Below are 19,244 nucleotides of genomic sequence, written 5' to 3'. Positions count from 1 at the left end.
CTGAAGGACCCGGCAAATTATAAGGATTGCTCTCACTACAGAATCCTCCCCGTGTTCCTATAATTAATGTTACAGTATAATCTACAAAACTGTACCTTGTGCCTTCTTATAGAAATTAGACCATGCTCAAGTCTTCTTTATCCTGAGGCATCAAGAATTCCCTTGGAGTGAGGCTCCAGAGGGCAGGAGGGGGTCTCCTATCCCCCTTCCCAGAGCCCTCGTGTTCTATTTTCTCCTTATTTCTAGTCCCCTGCTGCAGGCCCTATCTCCAGATCAGGCAGATATATTTGCTCCTATGCGGTACAGCTTTGTTTTATCGCTATGCCTTAGGCTTACTGGTGGCTGCAGCCTATTGAAAGTGATAAATGACTAGAATTTTCACATAAAGCTTTCTTCTTATAAATCAGGAATTGGTGCTTGAGGCAAGACAGCCTTTCCAAGAGTCTTTTCAAAAGGCTGCTAGAGTTCTCACCTGGGCCTGGGACCTCTGTAGCCTCCAGGAAGATGAGTGCGTGCTGGCTGAACAGGAGGGAAAGGCAGTGGTGCCCAGTGGACCGAACATCGAACAGAAGACCAGTTGCAAAACCTCAGCAGGGCGGGGCCTTCCCTGGGCTGGAGGACACCTGTGCAAGGCTTTCCCATCACCAACACCCCGAGGCACTTTTTAGGGATCAGTGCTTTTCATGTAAGAAAGGAAGCAACAGATACTACTGGGGAATACTATGTGCCAGGCACTTGCACAAGCCCCGTCCTCACTCTCCCGGCTCTGTATGGCTGCTACTGTGACTTGAACTCAGGGGCAAGACGTTGAGGCTGGAGGAGGCTATGTGACTGACCCAGCCAGGAAGGGGGCTGGTCCAGGCTCATAGCCCAGCTGCTGGACCGCACATTTGAACGTGGTGCAGATCACGTCAACCTCAACACCCAGGGGTTGCCTGCTTTGTGTGTCCATTCATCGAGCTGGCAGAGTAGGTGAGGTATGCAGAGAGGTAATGGAAATTCAGTGTCTTGCCCCAGGCTTAGCAGGGCCAGGCCTCCATGGGAAGCTAAATTCTCTGTGCTGTGGCTGTGAACCTCCTCACCTGTCCCTGGCTGTTTGTGCTGACTCGCAGCTAAGGAGGACTCCACTCCGGAGCCCAGTTCCATGTGGGAGCCTGAGTTCCAAGGGGGCATTTATACCTGCCTAGCAGTAAATGATGTTTGAAGAGTGTAGGTGACTCTGCCTGTTGCTCGGCAGCAGGAGCGCCTGCCCTGTGGAGACAGGACTCTGATGTTTCGTAGCTATTTGCAGTCTCGGGTCCCACTTGTTGGCACTGCACCGGGATCTGAGTGATGTTTCAAATGCCATTGGGATTACGCTTTCGTTTTTGCCTCTATAAACCTCCCCAACCCCTAAGATGCAGCTCTCCTCTACTGTAGTTAGGTTACACAAGTCACCAGAAGCTAGGTGCTAGAAATTCGGCCTTTCTGGGTCTGAAAAAAAGTAAATTGTGCCTTTGAATTCTGAAAGATCCTTCACCGTCCACCTGTTTAGGCTGGTCTTGTTTCAGCCATGTGTGGTGTGTGGTGTGTGGTGTGTGGTGGCGGGGTGTGGGGATCATGAGTAAAGAAGCCTCTTGGAAGGAGAGGTCACGTCAGGGCCACCTCCGGCTGAGCGCCCCACTTCTGCCTCTGCACCCTGAGCTTAGGGGTGGCCTCCGCAGGGAAGGGCGCCATCTTGAGGCAGAGGGCAGAGACTCAGGGTGAGAGAACCCCTTTCCCTTCGGTCAGCAAGACCAACGTGTATTTTCCTCAAAAGGAACTTGTATGAAAACCTTGAAGGTAAAGGAAACAAGAGTAAGGGAACTGGGTATGTTTTGCAGACTTACTAGATTTCTCTTCAGTTTCCTGGAGCCCCCTCAGAGATTGGCCAGGCTCTTGCCACCAATTTTACACACCCATCCTGGGCATCTTTTCATCACTGAAGTGTGCTTTTACCCCTCCTTCTCAGCCTGTGCTCGGGTTTGGCAGCCACCCTCGCTCTTGTGACCTCTACCTGCCTTTTCCACTCCTCAGAAAAGACAATGCTTCCCCTCTCTGAGCTGTCTGCAGGTGCACTGGTGCAGCTCTCCTGTACGGATGCTCTCCTGTGCTGGGTGAATTCTCCCTAGATGTCTCCTTACCCATGTGTTTCTAGAATCTTCTCATCATAGGCCCTACTGTTTTCAGCCTATTTCTTGCTTGCTGGCTTGTGTGCTAAAGCAGCTTCTGAGCCGTGCTGTTCTAAGCCGGCACCTCTACCTACTTTCTTTAGTGACTCCATTTATTTAATTTTAGGTTCCAATCTGCAACTATTTCACACTTTCCAAAAATGCATGAGCCTCCTTAAGGCTCCCCACTGGAAAAGCCACGGTCTGTAACAGCCCAGGACACCTCTCACCTGCTTGTGTCCTTGACCCCAGGCATCATACTTCTCAGCCTTTCCTACCACCGAGCATTGTGCACACAGGGCCCGTGGTCAGGATGCCCCGTGATCTGCCCTGCCACTTGATGAGCTTCTCTGAGGTGCAAAACAGAATGGGGTTTAAGAACACAGCCGTGGTAAGTTACTGGATTTCTCTAAACCTGTTTCCTTGTCTGTAACATGGGGGTTAACAAAAGGGTTGTTGCAAGGATTAAATGAGTTAATGTGTGAAATGCTTAAAAGAGTGAGTGCCTACCATATAGTAAGCACTAGATGTTAGCTATTATTGTGATTAATCATTAACTTTAAAAAGTGTGTGTATATACACACATGTACACAGAAAGAGTACGTGCATGCATGCACTAGCTCAGCCCTCAAATAGTTCCCTCTGTTCATGGTCCTGTTTCTTCCCTGAACCTTAGAATTCCATAAGAGTGAGAACCATGCACACTTTCCAAATGCTGGCCCAATGGTCTCAGGGCTGGAGTGTGGCTGGTGGTCAGGAACATTATCCCTGGGCTGCTTCCGTTTCTGACTTTGCCACTTAATAGGTGAGCAATCTCCGGCCAAGTTTCTGGATATTCTCTAAGTTTCTTCATTTGCAAAAGAAGAAAGAACTATCCCTTCTCTGATTGGGATGTTGCCAAGATAAAGATTATCATGTATGTAAACCACTCAGCATGGTGCCTGCCACATCCTGGGAGATCTGGGGCTGCTAGTTTTTTCCTGCCCAGCTTCACAGCAGAGTTCTGGAATGGCAGTTTCTATCTCGACTGGATTCTTTGTTCTATTTGTTGCCATTAGGTTCTATTCTTAAACTGTCCTGATAAGGAATTTAACATAACCGAATATTTTTGTAGATAAAAAGTCAAAGAACCATCAGGATCTTTTCTCAACTATTTAAAAAGTCTACAGTTAAAAAAAAAAGTCTACAGTTACAACCCAGCTGGCTGAAGAGAAATTAGATTTAATCCCATGGGGCTTCAGCGGCTATAAATGTCTGAAGCCATCAGGTAGATGATCAGGGAACTGCTTTCCTGTGGAGGCTCTTTGGACTGTAGACTGTATTCTTACCCACCTTTTGTCTGTTGTAAACACTGAGTCTTCCTTGAAATAAAACTCTTGAGAAACACTTTTTACTTTTGGTATGTGTAGAAAACAAAAAGCAAAAACCACCTAATTCTTTAGGATTATAAAGTTTTCCAGTAAGGGCTTCAAAGTGAAATATCAATCTGTTCCAGACTAATTTCTGGTCATCTTCTAATTTTTAAAGTAGTAAACAAGAAATGACTCAACTTTCTATATTTCTTCTATTCATAAAGCTGACTTCACTGTTGGTAGCGCTGTGACTGTGAAGAAATAAGCAACTGCCTTTGGATGATAATTTGAACTCTGATTCTAAGGAACCAAAGCCCATGTAAAGGATAACACGTGCAAACACATGCACACATATACAACATACCACCTTCAGAGTTAACAGAGACCAAGACTAATTGAAACATAAAAACTTAATGATGCCAGTTAAACTTCAAAGCCATAAAACGGTAGGTTCAAATTTCAATGGCAGGTGACAAATCTTTCCTAAGACTGATGGAAAGCTCCATCCTGTTAATTCACTCATTTCATTTCTTAGCTCTTATAAAAATTCTGAATTTGGCCCTGAAAAGCACCTACTATTTTAAAAAAGTCTTACTCTCTGCTAGGGCTTGAAACAATGTGAAAAGGCAAAAGCACATTAATAGAGACAGTAGCATTGTCATTAAACACTCTTACATCTCCTGCTTATGAAGGAAAATCACAACTCACCATAAATGGGAAGGAGAGCAAAGGGAACAAACTAGGTTAATTTTTACTGGAATAAAGTAAGGTGGGGAGGAACTATCTTACTAATTTATGAAAATACTGCTAGAAGAAAAAAATATTTTGTAGGTATTGAGGAAGAAGCCAACCTCAACACAGCCTGCTCTAGAGAATAAGGTTAAACACTCAGGTGAATTCTCTAGCATACAGAGTCGGCTGGAAATACCAGGAGAGCCACTGAACCAGTGAATCTCAAGGGATAAAGATGTACTAAATAACCTCTGCGCTTCTGAAAATCCTTTAACTTACTCATGCACCTAACAACAGGGCCCCAGAATACATAAAGCAAAAACTGACATAATTGAAGGGAGAAACAATAATAGATTCAACAATAATCATTGGAATCTTCAGTACTCCACTTTCAATAACAGAACAGCTAGATCGAAGATAAAAGAGGAACAAGAAAATTGAACAACACTATTAAACAACTAGAGCTAACAGACATCTACGGAGCACTCCACCCTATAGCAGAATATGTATTTCTCTCAAGTGAACATGGAACACTCTCCAAGACAGACCATATGTTAGGTAATAAAACAAGCCTCAATATATTTAAAATGATTGAAATCATACAAAGTATATTTCCAACCACAATGTGATGAAATTAGAAATCTGTAAGAGAAGGAAATTTGGGCAATTCACAAAGATGTGGCATTTAAGCAACATACTCCCCTAAACAACAAATGGGTCAAAAGAGAAATCACAGGGAAACTAGAAAAAAAAATTGGGATAACTGATATAAAACCCACAACATACCAAAACCCTATTGATGAGCAAAACTGTGCTTAAATGAAAACTTACAGCTGTAAATAATTATATTAAAAAGAAGAAAGAGCTGAAGTTTTTCCACTTTAAGAGAGAAAAAAAGGAAAGAAAAAACTAGGCCCAAACCAAGCAGCAGAAGAAAGTAACAAAGATCTGAGTAAAAATTAATTAAATGCAAAATAGAAAAATTGGCAAATTAATGAAACCAAAAGTTAGTTCTTTGACAAGGTCAAAATTTGCAAACCTTTAGCTGAATTGACCAAGCAAAAAAGAAAGAAGACTCAAGTTACTAAAATCAGGGATGAAAGAGGGGACATTACTACCTACACTGCAGGAATAAAAAAGGATTACAAGGGAACCTTATAGACAATCATGTGCCAATGAATAAAATAAACTTGATGAAATGGACAATTACCTACAGAGATGCAAACTATAGGAACTGACTTAACTAGAAATAGAAAAGACCCGTAAAAACTAAAGACAGTGAGCCAGTAATCAAAAAACTTCCCACAAGGAAAAGTTCAGAGCCAGATGGCTTCACTGGTGAGTTTTACCAAACAAATGAGAATTAACACCAATCCTTCTCAAACTCTTTCAAAAAACAGCAGAGGAGGAAACACTTAATAATCATTATATGAGGCCAGCAGTACAGATACTAAAGCCAGAAAAAGAAATCACAAAATTATGGACCCATACCTCGTATGAATACAGATGCATAAACCCTCAGCAAATACTACCAAACTAAATTCTGCAACATATAAAAACATAATCCCACTGTGACCACTTGCCTGGGGATTTATCCCAGGAATGCAAGGTTGGCGCAACACATGAAAATTGATCAATGTAATACATTAATGCAAAAAAGGACAAAACCTATAAAATAATCACAATAGGCACAGAAAAAGCATTTGACAAAATCCAAAACTCATGATAAAAACACTCAACAAGTTAGAAACAGAGAGGAACTTTTTCAATCTGATAAAGGGCATCTATGACAATCCCATAGCTAACATCATACTCAATGGTGATAGTCTGAAAGCTTTCCCCCCAAGATAAGGAACAACACATGGATGCTGCTTGCACCACTTCTATTCAACATTCCACTAATGGAGGGTCTAGCCAGGGACAATTAAGCAAGAAAATGAAGTAAAACGCATTCAGATCAGAAAGAACATTAAATTATCTCTATTTGCAGATGATATGACCTCTTATATAGAAAATTCAAAGGCATCCACTAAAAGGCTATTAGAGCTAGTAAATGAGCTCAGCAAGGTTGCAAGAATAAAAAATCCATCATATTTCTACAGAAATTAAATAAATAAAAAGGCATCCTCTGTTCATGGATTGAAAGACTTAATACTGTTATGACACTACTACCTAAAACGATCTGCAGATTCAGCATAATCCTGATCAAAATCCCAGCTGGCATTTTTGCAGAGATTGAGAAACTGATCCTAAAATTCATATGGAAATGCAAGGGGCCTTGGATAGCCAAAACACTCTTGAAAAATAACAAAGTTGGAGGACTCACACTTCCCAATTTTAAAAACTTAGTACAAAGCAACAGCAATCAATATCATGTGATACTGACACAAGGACAGAAATGGACACCAATGGAATAGAATTGAGAGCCCAGACATAAACTCATATATTATGCTTAACTGATTTTTGACAAGGGTACCAAGACCTCCATGGGGGAAAGAATAATTTTTTCCAACAAATGGTACTGGGACAAATGGATAGCCACATGCAAAAGAATGAAGTTGGTCCCCTACCTCACACCATATACAAATTTTAACTCAAAATGAGTCAAAGACCTAAATATAAGAACTAACCTATAAAACTTATGTTAAATTTTGTTAAAAACTTGTTAAATTTCCTGTCATCTTGAATCAGGCAATGATTTTACACACATGATACCTAAAACACAAACCAAAGAAAAAGCCAGACAAACTGGACTCCATCAAAATGAAACACCTGTATTTTGAAAGTTACCACTGAGAAAGTGAACAACTTAAAGAATAGGATAAAATATTTGCAAATCATAGATAAGAGTCTAGTAATCTGGAATACATAAAGAACTCTTATAAGTTAACCACAAAAAGACAATCCAACTGAAAAAACAGGCAAAGGAGTCAAGCAGATCTTTCTCTAAAGACATTCCAGTGGCCAACAAGCACATGAAAAGCTGCCCAACATCAGTAGTCACTAGGGAAATGCAAATTAAAACCAAGTCAAAATGCAAATAATAAGGTGACATTTTGTACCCACTAGAAATGGCTAGAATTTTTTAAAAAGTTAAATAATAATAATGTGTTAGGAAGAAGAGAAATTGGAACTCTTGTACACTGCTGGTGGGCTATCCACTGCTATGGATAATAGCTTGGCAGTCTTTCAACAAGTTCTAGAGTTGCCATATGACCCAGCAATTCCACTCCCAGGGACACACCCAAGAGAACTGAAAGATACATTCACACAGAAACTTGTACAAAAGGTAGAAGCAACCCACATGTCCATTACTGGATGAACAAGATGTGGTATATTTATCCACACAATGGAATTATTATTCAGCCAGAAAGGATAAGTACTGATTCATGCTACAATATGGAAGAACTTGCAAATGTTATATTAAGTGAAAGAAGGCAGACACAAAAGGCTACACACTGAACAGTTCTATTTATATGAAATGTCCAGAATGGGTAAATCCACAGAGACAGAGAGTGGATTTGTGGTTTCCAAGCTGGCAGGGTGAGCGGTGACTGTTAATGGGTATAGGGCTTCTCTTAGGGGTGATGAAAATGTTCTAGAATTAGACAGTTGTGATGGTTGCACACCCTTGTGAATATACTGAAAACCACTGACATGGCTTATCCTTTAAAAGGGCAAATTTTATGGTATGTGAATTAAATCTCAACAAAATAGATAAAAATCTTCAACCCCTTACCAATTTGAGAATGACTGCTGTAGTGAACCCATTACTGATGGGATCAAATTCAGATGGGAATTTGGGAGTAAATTCTCATCCCTCAGGCATACTGATGCAAAAGGCTGAGGATTCACTGCTTAGAATGTTTACACATACTGGTAATCCTTCAAGCATATGATTCAATAGAACATAAACTATTTTAACATTCTTCTTGTCAATACAGCAAAAAAGATTTCCACTTGTAAAACTGCTCTCCTCCAACTTTTTAGAATTTGCTGCTTTAAAAAAAATACTGTACAAACTAGGGAGAAAAACACCTTGGACAGATATAATTTATTACACATCGGTGTGTATTTTGGAAAATTTTCCATAGACTCATTCCTTCATCCCACGAGTATTTATTGAGCACTTACTATGTGCAAAAAGCACTCTACTAGGCACGGGAGGATATAGAGGCAAGCGACACAGCTAAATGTCCCTGTTGCTGTGGGGCTGATGTTCCGGTGGAGGCAGATCAACCATGTTCTTCTGGTGGAGCAAGAGATTATCAGACAGGATGGTGACCTTGAAGCAAGTCTACTGGAGTAACTCCACTGGGTGCTTGAGTGGGCATTACTGCACAGGACGTGCTCACGCTCTGGTCGTATTTGGGCACCAGGAGGAACCAGTGTGAAAATACCAACAGGAGCAGCATCACTGCTCCTCCTGTGGGGGAGTCATGAGCACAGTTTGTCTCTGAAACACACATAAATGAAACTGGGGTATGTGATCTCCAGGTCGGCCTTCCGATCAATCACAGGTGGGTGAAAAATACTCAATGGCACGGTCTTTTTATTTTATTACTTATTTATTTTAATACAAAGCTTTGGCATTAGCAATTTTATGAAAAAATAAAATGTACTAAAAATAAACGCTTGTGTGGCATGATTGGTAAATGATGCACAAAAATAGGTTCTTTTTTCCTTCAAGGCAATCAGTCAGAAAGCAGTTTTTTTTTCTTCTTCAAAACCACTCTACCCTGTGGAATAGAAGGGAAAAAAAGAGGTCAAGAATTAGTTAAAAGGGAGTGGCCAATATTTTAAAATAACGGAGAAAGTGATCTTAACTGAAAAGAGGGCTGGGCTGTCCCCCACCATTTCCCAGCCCCATTTGGGAAAGTCAGTAAGCCATTAGCATTTTCCTGAACTCAGCAGCTTCAGATCTGTGGTCAAGTGGCTCAGTCACCTTAGAAATGTGTTAGTCCTCCCACAAGGAACGCAGGGAAAAGCACAGGCTAACCAGCATCCTGCTTAAAAATGCAGGGATGATTATCATACAATTCACAACTTTTCCTGGTTTGAATGCAAGTTCTCGGTGCTGAGTGTCCTGAAATCTGCAGCTATCTCTTTAAAATAGGATCCCCCTTTATACCTGGGACAAGAGTGTCTATGTTTATTTTGAAATAAAATTTGTGAAGTGTAGACTTCTGGGACGTGTGGCTCTCTTACGGGACTTCCCCAGACTGTATGTGCACGTGTCCCTAAATCCGGTGTCTGATGGTGCCCGGGGTCTTGGGAAGCCCCCTGCTCTGCCCTGGGGCGGACACCACCCCTCCGCAGCCTGGCTCTGTGGGACGGCCCTAGCTTCCTGAAGCTTCGCGCAGCTGGTTCGCTTCCTTGGTACCCTGATTCTGGTCTCTAGTTGTGCTCTTTTCTCTCTGCTCAGTTCTAGACCCACACTTCGAACCGCTTAATCTCTGGACACCACACAACTCTCCAGCATCTCTGGATCTCCTTCCTCAGCTCTGTAGTCACTTAACCTCCCACCTCTAGTCTCTCCCAGGCCAAGGCAACTTCTAAGGAATCATCTTTGTGCCAAAAGGCCTCAGATATTACCTACTGCTTATAAGGGCACAGTCCAGATTCTGTAGTCAGCCTACTGCCTCCAGCAGACACATCAAGCCCACCACTCCCTGAACCAGTTCTGCTTTTTCCTCTTTGTGTCCTAAATTATGCCTGGCCTGGTTCCTGAGTGACTCTCTCCAGGAAGCCTCTGTTAACTCCCCAGGGGGCAGCAGGTCCCCTGTGTCTGTGTGACACCGAGAGGCTCTGCCATCACTCCCACTAGTGCCTAAGCCTGAGCACTGTGCAGCACAGCCCCATTCCCACAGCGCCCCTGCAGGGCAGGGCCTGGTGCCTTGGGAGGGTTGGCGGGGCGTAGCAGGAAGGCCGCTCACCACCTCACACTGTTCATCGCAGTCCACTTGAAGATCACATACCGATTTTATAAAACTTCCTCAGAAAAGTAAAGTATTAGGTAGGAGAACTTTCAATGGGTGAGTCAAGATTTTTAAACTTAATTTTGCTCTTCTAAGAAACTATAAGCTAATGTAGCTGTAAGAAGGTTAAAGGTACTCGTGGGGGAAAAAAAAAGACAGTGAGGGAGTCCAATCAGGGGTCCCCACTGCCTTTAACTTTCTTTGTGCCATCACATTTCTAAAAAGCCCACTGTGTCCTCTTCCACTACATTATTTCTAGCCCTTAAATGGCTTACTGGAGCAGGCAAAGACCAGCAGTGTAAAGAAAGAGGTGGGCCCAGAAATGCTGGGCTTGAACCCCAGGCCCTCTTCCTATGGCATTTCTCAGGGGTCACGCAGCTCCTCTGGGCCTCACTTAGGTTATTTTGTGTACATATCTCAGGCTCAGAGTGGCTGAGAGGAGAAAGAGGTGGATTCATTATCAAACTGGGGGCAAGTTCAAATCTTTGCTGGCGCTGCTATAAGGAAGGCTGTCTCGGAAAAATAAACAATCAAAGATGGGTACCAGTGTAACTAAGCAAAAGGTATTCTGTTGAGAACCAGAAATCCAAAATTCTTTAGATCCGTGTTTCTCAAACTGCAGGCTACAGACTATTACTGGACTGTAAAAATCAATGTGGGAATTCATGACCAGTATTAACAACAACAAGGTACAGAGAGGAGATCAGAGAATAAGGATGTAGTAAGGGAGGTGTTTGTGAAACTTGTTTCAGTTATACACATGTGAATATGTCACAATACAAAATGTAGTTCTTACAGTGGCAGGTGGTAAAAAAAAAAAAAAAAAGTTTTAAAATAGTTTTGATAGTTAAGGTTCTAAAAGGGGCAGCCAGCCAGCAGGGCATGCAATACCTCTTCTTGGGCTCTGATCCCTCCTAGGAAAGGACAGACAACTGAAGAGGGACTCTCAGAACTGGAAGGAGCCTCAGACTTGCACCTGACACAGGGTCTGCCTCTGAACAGTGCCGGCCTTGTGGTTTCTGTCACATAAGCAGGTTCTGGTAATTCACCAGCTCTCAAGGTATCCCGTGTCATGGATGGACACTGTTGATCGGCAGTTAAGTTCTTTCCTATATTAGGTGTTACTCTACCTCTCCTCTGTGGATGTCTCCAGAGCTCCTGAACTACACAGTAAGCCCCCTCCATATGCACTGGTTAGTCATCACGAGACTATTGTGAGTGTTATAGGGGCACACAGGAGTAGAAACAGAGTTCCACACAGGAGTAAGTTCTTGGGAAGCACTCAGTCAACAGCAGCTACTCTCATCTGTGGGAGCCCTTCAAATACATCCCTCACATCACCCTCATCTTCACTCTTCTGAGCCAAGCACCCTCAAGACATAAAGATGATTACATTTTCAGATCCTTTTATATTGAAATACGTCAATGTTCGTCTTAAAGAGTGTGTGTAGATAACTCAGAAATACTGAAAAAAGGTTCAAATAAAAACATCAATTCCTCTGATCTGGCTCATAAATGTCTATCACTGCACCTCAGAGGCCACCAGCTCACCAGGAATATTGGTGGGGACAACTCGGGCCTGCTGCAGAGCCAGGCTTCCTGGTCTTGGGCTGTGCTACAGGATTCTATACTTATTCCAGTTATTTTACCACACTTCCTCCGGTTCAGATGGTTTTGAATCTTGAACGTCTGGACTACACTCCCGGGCAGATCCTTGGGCACGAGTTCTATGAATCCAAATCTAGGAGCTGTGGAGGATACTTAGCTGGACCTCCCATTTGGCTGAAACCCTCCTGCATCATCTACCTTATCTCACAACTTGCTCCTCGAACAACAATGAAAAACACTGTCTTTTCTTATGTTGAGGGACAAATAGGCTGGTACAGATAAAAGCTGGTAAATGTTGGGATATAACGAGGTTTTCTGAATAATGAAGCAGAGCAGTAAACCTCCTTTGGGAACTGAAGTTCACTACCCTTGCTCACTGAGGTACTACGAAACAGGGGTATGAGAAGATCATATGTACAAATATATTTGTCTTTCATTTATTTGCTTCTTTGACTACCAACCTGTTTATATTTGCAAAGCCTCAACATTCACTAGATTTGTCTGCAGTGTTAAAAAATTAAAGCACAATTAGTCACGGTTGAGTATTTAAATAGTATTTCATACAATAGAAGGGGGGTGACCTCAGATCTGTGGACTTCTGACTGACCTCAGAGTTCAGGCAATAGTACAAGCCCTGGGTCACTGTGCAGAACATGGTGAGGGAGGTGGGCGTGCTTTTGCCCCTAGCAGGGCAGGAATCGGTGCTCAGCAGCCATGCCTGGGCCTGTGTGGGTTCCACGTGCCTGCCCTTACACGTGGCCCACATGGCTTCATCTTGCAGGGTTTCACCAGTGACTAGACTGGGTCAAAGTCTTGCTGAAATCACTATATACAAGTTCAGTGTGACATTGTCAAAAGAGTAAACTATAATAGTAGGTAGTATGCGTACAGGTGAATTTTACTATCAACTTCCAGACAAATCACATGTAAAAAGATGGAAATCTATTTATATAGAAGACTATCTTACAAATGGATGAAGTTACCTAGAAAATTAGAAACAGCAATTAAAATGAAGACAATCTCATTTTGGCTGTAAGTTTTTGGTAAATGCAAAAGGGAAATAGGACAGATTTCAAAGAATTCATTAATGAAGAATAATTATAAATTTATTTGCTAGAAACTTTTCTCTGGAATTAAAGTTGCATAGGAATTTTTTTAATCAACATTCTTGGGAAGGAGACATTGAGTAAGAGTGACTATCATCTTTCCGTTATCTTCCACAATTAAAATGGCCTTTAAGATATTAAGTACTTCATGTTGTATTAAAAAATCAACATATAAAAGCACAACAGGAGAGAAAAACATCACCCACAATTCTACTAAATTAAGATAATCACCATTAATATTTTGGTGGCCATTCTTTCATACATCTGTATGCATGCACACACACACACTCTCTCTCTCTCTCTCTCTCTCAATGGGATCATGAAAATTGTCCTTCAGAGTAGTTCTGACTGAAGGCACAGAAATAATACTCAAATGAACAACTGCGGTATCAACCTTCTACAAAGGCTAATGGGAGAAGGGTCGGCCTAAGACATGGATCTAACATCTATGCTTAAACTGAGTCATGCAGGCATTTATGCATGGAACTGAAGTATCATGGCCCCAGGTACTTTGATTTCTAAAAGGTAACACATCTAGTGAGCCTTCTCTAAAATATCTGATGCATGAACTGAGCATCTGGCAGATCCTGAGTGGCAGCAAGGTGACCATTAAATCACATCATGATTCTCTAAAAGTGCCCAGAGTGCCTCTATATGCTGTGACTGGTTTTTGCTCATTTGTGAAAGTTTTAAGAAGTGGACTTACACTACCATGGACTCTGATGGGGTCAGTATGAGAGTAAGCAAAAGAGGTGATTGTAGGTGAAATAACTCTTCCCTCCACACAGGTCTGAATCATAGGCACTTACTGAGCTCCTATGATTCTATACTGTTTCATGGAAGAAAATTAAAATCATTTGCCAAATGATAAAGGCAGATGGTCATCTCATTCACAGAACTTTGAAAGAATCTCGGTGGAACCATTAAGCTAACATTTATTGAGCACTTATTATGTACCAGGCACTGTGCTAAGCACTTTACATGCGAATTCACACAACCTAGGGTATGCTCCTACCATTATTCTTGTTTTCTCCATGACTAAAATGAGCCTCAGATAAATACAGCTGCCCAGGTCTCCCAAGCAAAAAATGGAAGAGCAAGGAGTCAAATCCAGGTTATGTCTCATTCTAGAGCCTGAGCAATTCACACTGTGCTATGTTGAAGTAAAACTGCATCAGGTGGGTTGGCCTGTTGGATGACTGGCCACAACTACTTGCCTGAAGGCTGAAGAATGCCAACCAACCATGGCATCCTCCCAACGTGTCAGGGATGCCAAAGGGCCCTTCTTACAAGTATCCAGGCAACAGATCAGGTTAGAGATAATAAAATGATGTCATGGTAAGTGCAGGTTACTTGCCCATTTGTTTCTACAGCTGGACAAGGAGTGTTTAATTAAATCAATTACATGAGCTTGGCTGGTTATGAATCAGTTAAAATGCCAGGACATAAGTGAGTGTGGAGAGCACATGAATGCCACCTGTACTAATTTAGGTTCCTACTTGGGCTGTGTCCTAGGGCTACTCTCATCTCAAAATTTTTTTTCATGGATACTGGTAAAAGAAAGGACTAAAGAATACTTTACAATGCCCTAAATTTAAAACAAAACCAACAAAACCAAAAATAAAACAATAATAATAAAAAAATAAACCTTTGTTTTATCTTATCCCCATGGAAAGTTACTTGGAAAATCACTGGATCCAAATGGGACTTAAGAGTAATCTAGCCCAATTTTGCCTACTCTGAACAACCTCTAGCAGCCCCGACAAGTAACATGCAGCTTCTTCCTGCGTTCCTCATCCTGGGCACTCCCCATGGCAAACCAGCTCACGGGGTAAGTAGCCTCACCGACAACTGTTCTTCCTCTTACAGAGATGAAATTTGCTTTCCTGTGACCTACCCCTTTGGTCCTCATTTTACCCCATGGAAATACCGTTTATGCTTATTTTCTTTGCCCCCCTGACAATCTTCCTACTCTTTGGAAACAGTGGGTCTTCCCGATTGCTTCTTTCTTAGAGGCTAAACATCCAAGTCACTGTCCCTTGACTGTAGGCCAGGGTGCCAGTGTTCCACCAAAAGCTAAGTATGTAAGAATCCAGGTCAGGTCTGGTGAGCACACAGTAAAGTGGGATTTTCCTGTCAATGATCAGGACATAGACATTCTTTGCACCCTATGACTGTGCTGGTTCCCCTGGAGTTTGCATTACACCGCTGCTGTACTCTAAGCATGTGGCTAACAAAAGCCCTTGGATCTTTTCTCCAGTGAGCTGTTGTTGCTGAGCAAGGTGACCTCCCGATCTGTGTTACTGACTAAAAATATATGGTCAAGAAATACACTTATTTTGCTAGGTATGGCGTCATCAGGATATGAAACTAGTGAAAGCCAAATTTCACCATCTTTATGAAAATTACAGGGTTTCTTGGGATCATCTGGCACATGCAATCCAAAAAATAATTTGTTACTTACTCATTAGCATTCAAGCTAGCTGTGGCTCTGATGATCATGTAGCAGAGTGTGAGAGCACTGAGGAGGCCAAAACTGGCAATAATAAACCATTCTTCTGTTGACAAAGGAAAGGGAGGAAATCACTCTGGGGAGAAGGCTTAAGTCAAATCGATGTCAACATTTCCCTCAAATGCAACGAAGCAGACGTCAACGGAGGTGTAAGCCAAGACTGGCCCAAGGAAGTGAAGCAGGAGGTTTGCCAGAGAGCTACTAACTGGAGAAGGTTAGTGGAAGTAGTGGTGAAAAGCTGCAAGGGAGAAAGGAAAGCATGGCCCAAACATTTCTTCCAGTTAAGGTCCTGAGGTTTGTGAAGAGTGTGGCCACCAAAAAGTGTGCAGCAGAAATAATGCATATAAAATTGCACGTGGACACAGAGTTTTAAATGGCTACTTTAGATGACAGTAAAGTGGACCAGCCATACTTCTATAACCTTTCCTTCTTCATTCTGTCCCTTCTGCATGGTTGTGCCACTCATACGGAGTAGAGGTCCCAAAGGTCCTGTGGGTACTCCACGCAGTCCGCGGGCTGGCCTTCCGTGGCATTCGGGTCTACCTTCTTTTCTCTTAGGCACAGGTTTACTTACAGTCTTTATTTACAAAGGACATCTTATTGGTTCTCTCCTGGGAAGAACTACCCTTCATACTCCCGCCGGCGGGAAGCAAGCACTGGCTGCTTTGGCTGTGTCGAGCACAAGTAGGAAGGGAAGGTGACTCACAAGGTACCTGGCCCATCAAAGAGTTGGAAAAAAACCTCTGAAACACAGAACTCTAGGGTTTTTTATCTAGTCTTTCTCTAGATCCGGGAAGTCAGTTAATATTTTCCCTTCTTTTCAAAGCCTGTATGTCAAGGTAACGTTCCCAAAGTACTATTTACTGCGAACCTTGAAAATAACCTGAGAACCAATCTATAAAATATTTCCTAGTATATACACTAACTAGGGCTGGTTTAACAAGGTGGTACACAGCAAAGTCCCCTATGTATCTACAATAAGGCAGAGAGAAGACATTTATACTTGGAATGCCAAAGTTGGGTATGTAAAAGCTGCGTAGAACGTGAGGGTTTCTCAGTCTGGTTTCCATGAATCCTACAAATGTGCAAAATTGTGTGTGCCTAGGGATTTTTCTAGAATAAGGTTATTATACTTTCACTGGATTTTAAAGGTGGTGATCTTCAAAACGTTAAGAACTGGTCTTCAGGATTGCCAGGATGATGAGTTTGTTCTAGAAGCGTTTCTTGGCCATCTTGATCTGTATTGTTATAATGCTTAGCAAACTCTTTGGTTTTTGGTTAACAGTGCAGCCACTGCTTCCTGGATTACAAATTCTTCATCAGTACAGTAAATTTATAAGGTTTTAATTTCAGTCCAAATGAACATTTAAGAACCCATACAAAATCCACCATCTTTACCTGCATGTATTTTAAGTTAGGAAAAATGTGTCCTGGCATTTAAAAAAATTCAGAGATGACTGGTCATCAGTATCAAGAAGCTTAACACAGAGTTATTTTTTTCTTCTTAGAGACCTTTGTACATGATAAGCAGACTAACTTTTGGAACTTCAGTGATGTCTGTGTTTCTGCATACTGAACATACCATCCATAGATGTATGGCATTTCAGTTATAAAAACTAGTAACCAAAATGAAGCAGACCCCATCACAATGCCCGGTGGGTCCAGCAGTCTGCTGAGGCCGGAACACCAGTGTGTATTTAGCACAGTGCCTTGCACAGTGGGTGCTGAGCGGGCGCACTGTAGCTGGTATGACACTACAGAGCTTTGAAGGCAAAGAAGAGGGAGCTTTGGTTTCGTTTAACCACATGAGTTTATTTATTCACATGTGTAAATTCCACTAATGGGGATTGATATGATATATGAAGTAACATTTTTTATCATCAAAATGGGAGATTCTGAAAGGACAGTTCTGCATAAAATATAGCAGGATCAGAACTTAATGTAGTAGTAGGTGCTCAATAAATGTCGATCAATGAAGGACCTACAAAAACTCATTAATAAACAAGGAACCTTTGTTTCCTTTATTGCTACTAGATCAGTTTTCAAAAATCTACACTATAAAACCTGAAAACACGAAAAGCTGTCGAAACATATCACGGGGGAAATGGTAAGAAATGAGTCAAGCTGTATCAAAGAATAGTCTTCCTTATTTTGTAACTGAATGAAGTCTCCCTAAGTTTAGACAGACGCTAGAACAAAACCCGGGGAGTCGTTTGCTACTATTAAGTTTTGGTTGGTTAAAAACATGTGTCCTTCACTTGAACAGACCACATGAGGCTTGCTATGTCAAGGGCAAATCTTTTGCAACAGCTTTATCTGAGCTATAGACCCCCTGAGTTAAGCAGGGCCCCATCAGCTTTAGGGCTCGAAGCTACAGGCAAGCAACAGCACATACTGGAAAAGGCAGCACCAGAGTGGTGGCAAGGAAGATGGCGAAGGGCTGTTAGATGGAAAGATCACGTAGAGGATGGAACTGGAGGAGACAGCTGGCTTGTTACAGGGTGAATGTCCGCAAGGCCCACACACACGCCTGCCAGCCCACTCACACCGTACTGAGGCACGGCAATCAGAACACTCAGAGCACTGCTTTTCTTCCCATCAACGGCACAACAGTCAAGATGTTCATAACGAGCAAGAGCGTTTTTAAAGGCATATTACCCTTTGGCTTTTCTCCCACCTCATGTACCATGACACCAAAGAGGTAAGTGCCAAGACACCAAACGTCATAGAAAGTGTAAAATAAAGTAAGCGGCAGCCAGCTCAAGTTGCCCTAGAGTGGTTCATTTGTGTGTTCAAATCTGCCCTAGTGTTTCACTCAGCTGCCTGCAGCCTAGGAACCAGAGAGCACTGGTGCTCACGGTCACACAACACACCCAAGGTGACGCCCGAGGTCACATGCATGACTCTTGAAACTGCCCATCTGCAAGGCAACCATTTTGAAACCAGCTACTAAGACAAACCTCTGAACAACTACTTGTCAAATGGAAGCGATTCCCATTTATTATACACAAATACACAAGCTCCTTATTATAAACAAAGTTTCGTCTTCCAAATACCTGTTTCTTTCTCGGTTACAGACTAACCAACCGGCCCAGGAGATTGCCTCAACTGTCCTCCAGAGCAATCAACGCACACCAAACAGCAGCAAATCTGCCCTGCACCCGGGCACAGGGCCCCACTTACTTGTTACTGCAATGTTGATCTCTCCCGTTCTAGGAGTGAGCTCCCCATCCTGAGGAAGAGGTGAGATCCCCGAAGTTCGAAGTGGCTCCAGGCCAAGGGAGTTGTCACTGGCGAGGTCACCTAGGGCTGATCTTCGGTTAACTGCTTGGGTTCTGGTGAGCCTTTCCATATCAAATGCTACGTTATCAGTACATGGCAAATTTGGCTGCAAAACATTTCCAGATTAAAAGTACTTATAAGAATAACAAATCTTTTAGAAAATTCTAAATGTTTGATACCCTGTTGAAAAGACTTCAAGGTTTTTTTCCGTGTGGTTTCCTCTCATTTCTTTCCCCACTTACCCTTTCTCACCCACAAGTTTTTCTGTAAAAGAAACAGATTTCTTCCCAAAAATTGGTGAAAAAGAAAACTAAAATCCACTGCAGAACCGAGAAAACCAGATACTTCATCTTTATGAAGAAATGACAACCTTTGGTGGACATGGCTCACGGGCACAGGAGTTGTTCAATACATTACAAAGCTGACAAACATTTAAAATGTGTCGCTTTGGCTCTTCCATCAATGTGGAGCGAGAGCAAATGACA

General features: G+C 42.2%; 1 protein-coding gene across 3 annotated transcripts in view; it reads right to left on the bottom strand.

Annotated features, from left to right (window-relative positions):
- Nucleotides 1-19,244, bottom strand: part of RNF130 (ring finger protein 130) — a 135,538-nt gene that overhangs the window by 17,795 nt on the left and 98,499 nt on the right. The window contains exons 7-9 of one of the 3 annotated variants that reach the window (XM_042932461.1): nucleotides 18,661-18,865; nucleotides 15,430-15,523; nucleotides 8,838-9,012 (exon numbers count right to left, since the gene is read on the bottom strand). In XM_042932461.1, coding sequence (XP_042788395.1) covers nucleotides 8,997-9,012; nucleotides 15,430-15,523; nucleotides 18,661-18,865 — 315 coding nt within the window. In that variant the 3' untranslated portion in view covers nucleotides 8,838-8,996. Of the gene's footprint in view, nucleotides 1-8,836; nucleotides 9,013-15,429; nucleotides 15,524-18,660; nucleotides 18,866-19,244 lie in introns of those variants that run through there. The other 2 variants (XM_042932478.1, XM_042932470.1) reach the window with 2 other exon arrangements.

Source organism: Panthera leo, chromosome A1 (genome assembly GCF_018350215.1).
Source record: "Panthera leo isolate Ple1 chromosome A1, P.leo_Ple1_pat1.1, whole genome shotgun sequence".
Lineage (NCBI taxonomy): Eukaryota > Metazoa > Chordata > Mammalia > Carnivora > Felidae > Panthera > Panthera leo.
The sequence above is the reverse complement of the archived record's forward strand: the minus strand, read 5'-3'. Positions and strand labels throughout refer to the sequence as shown.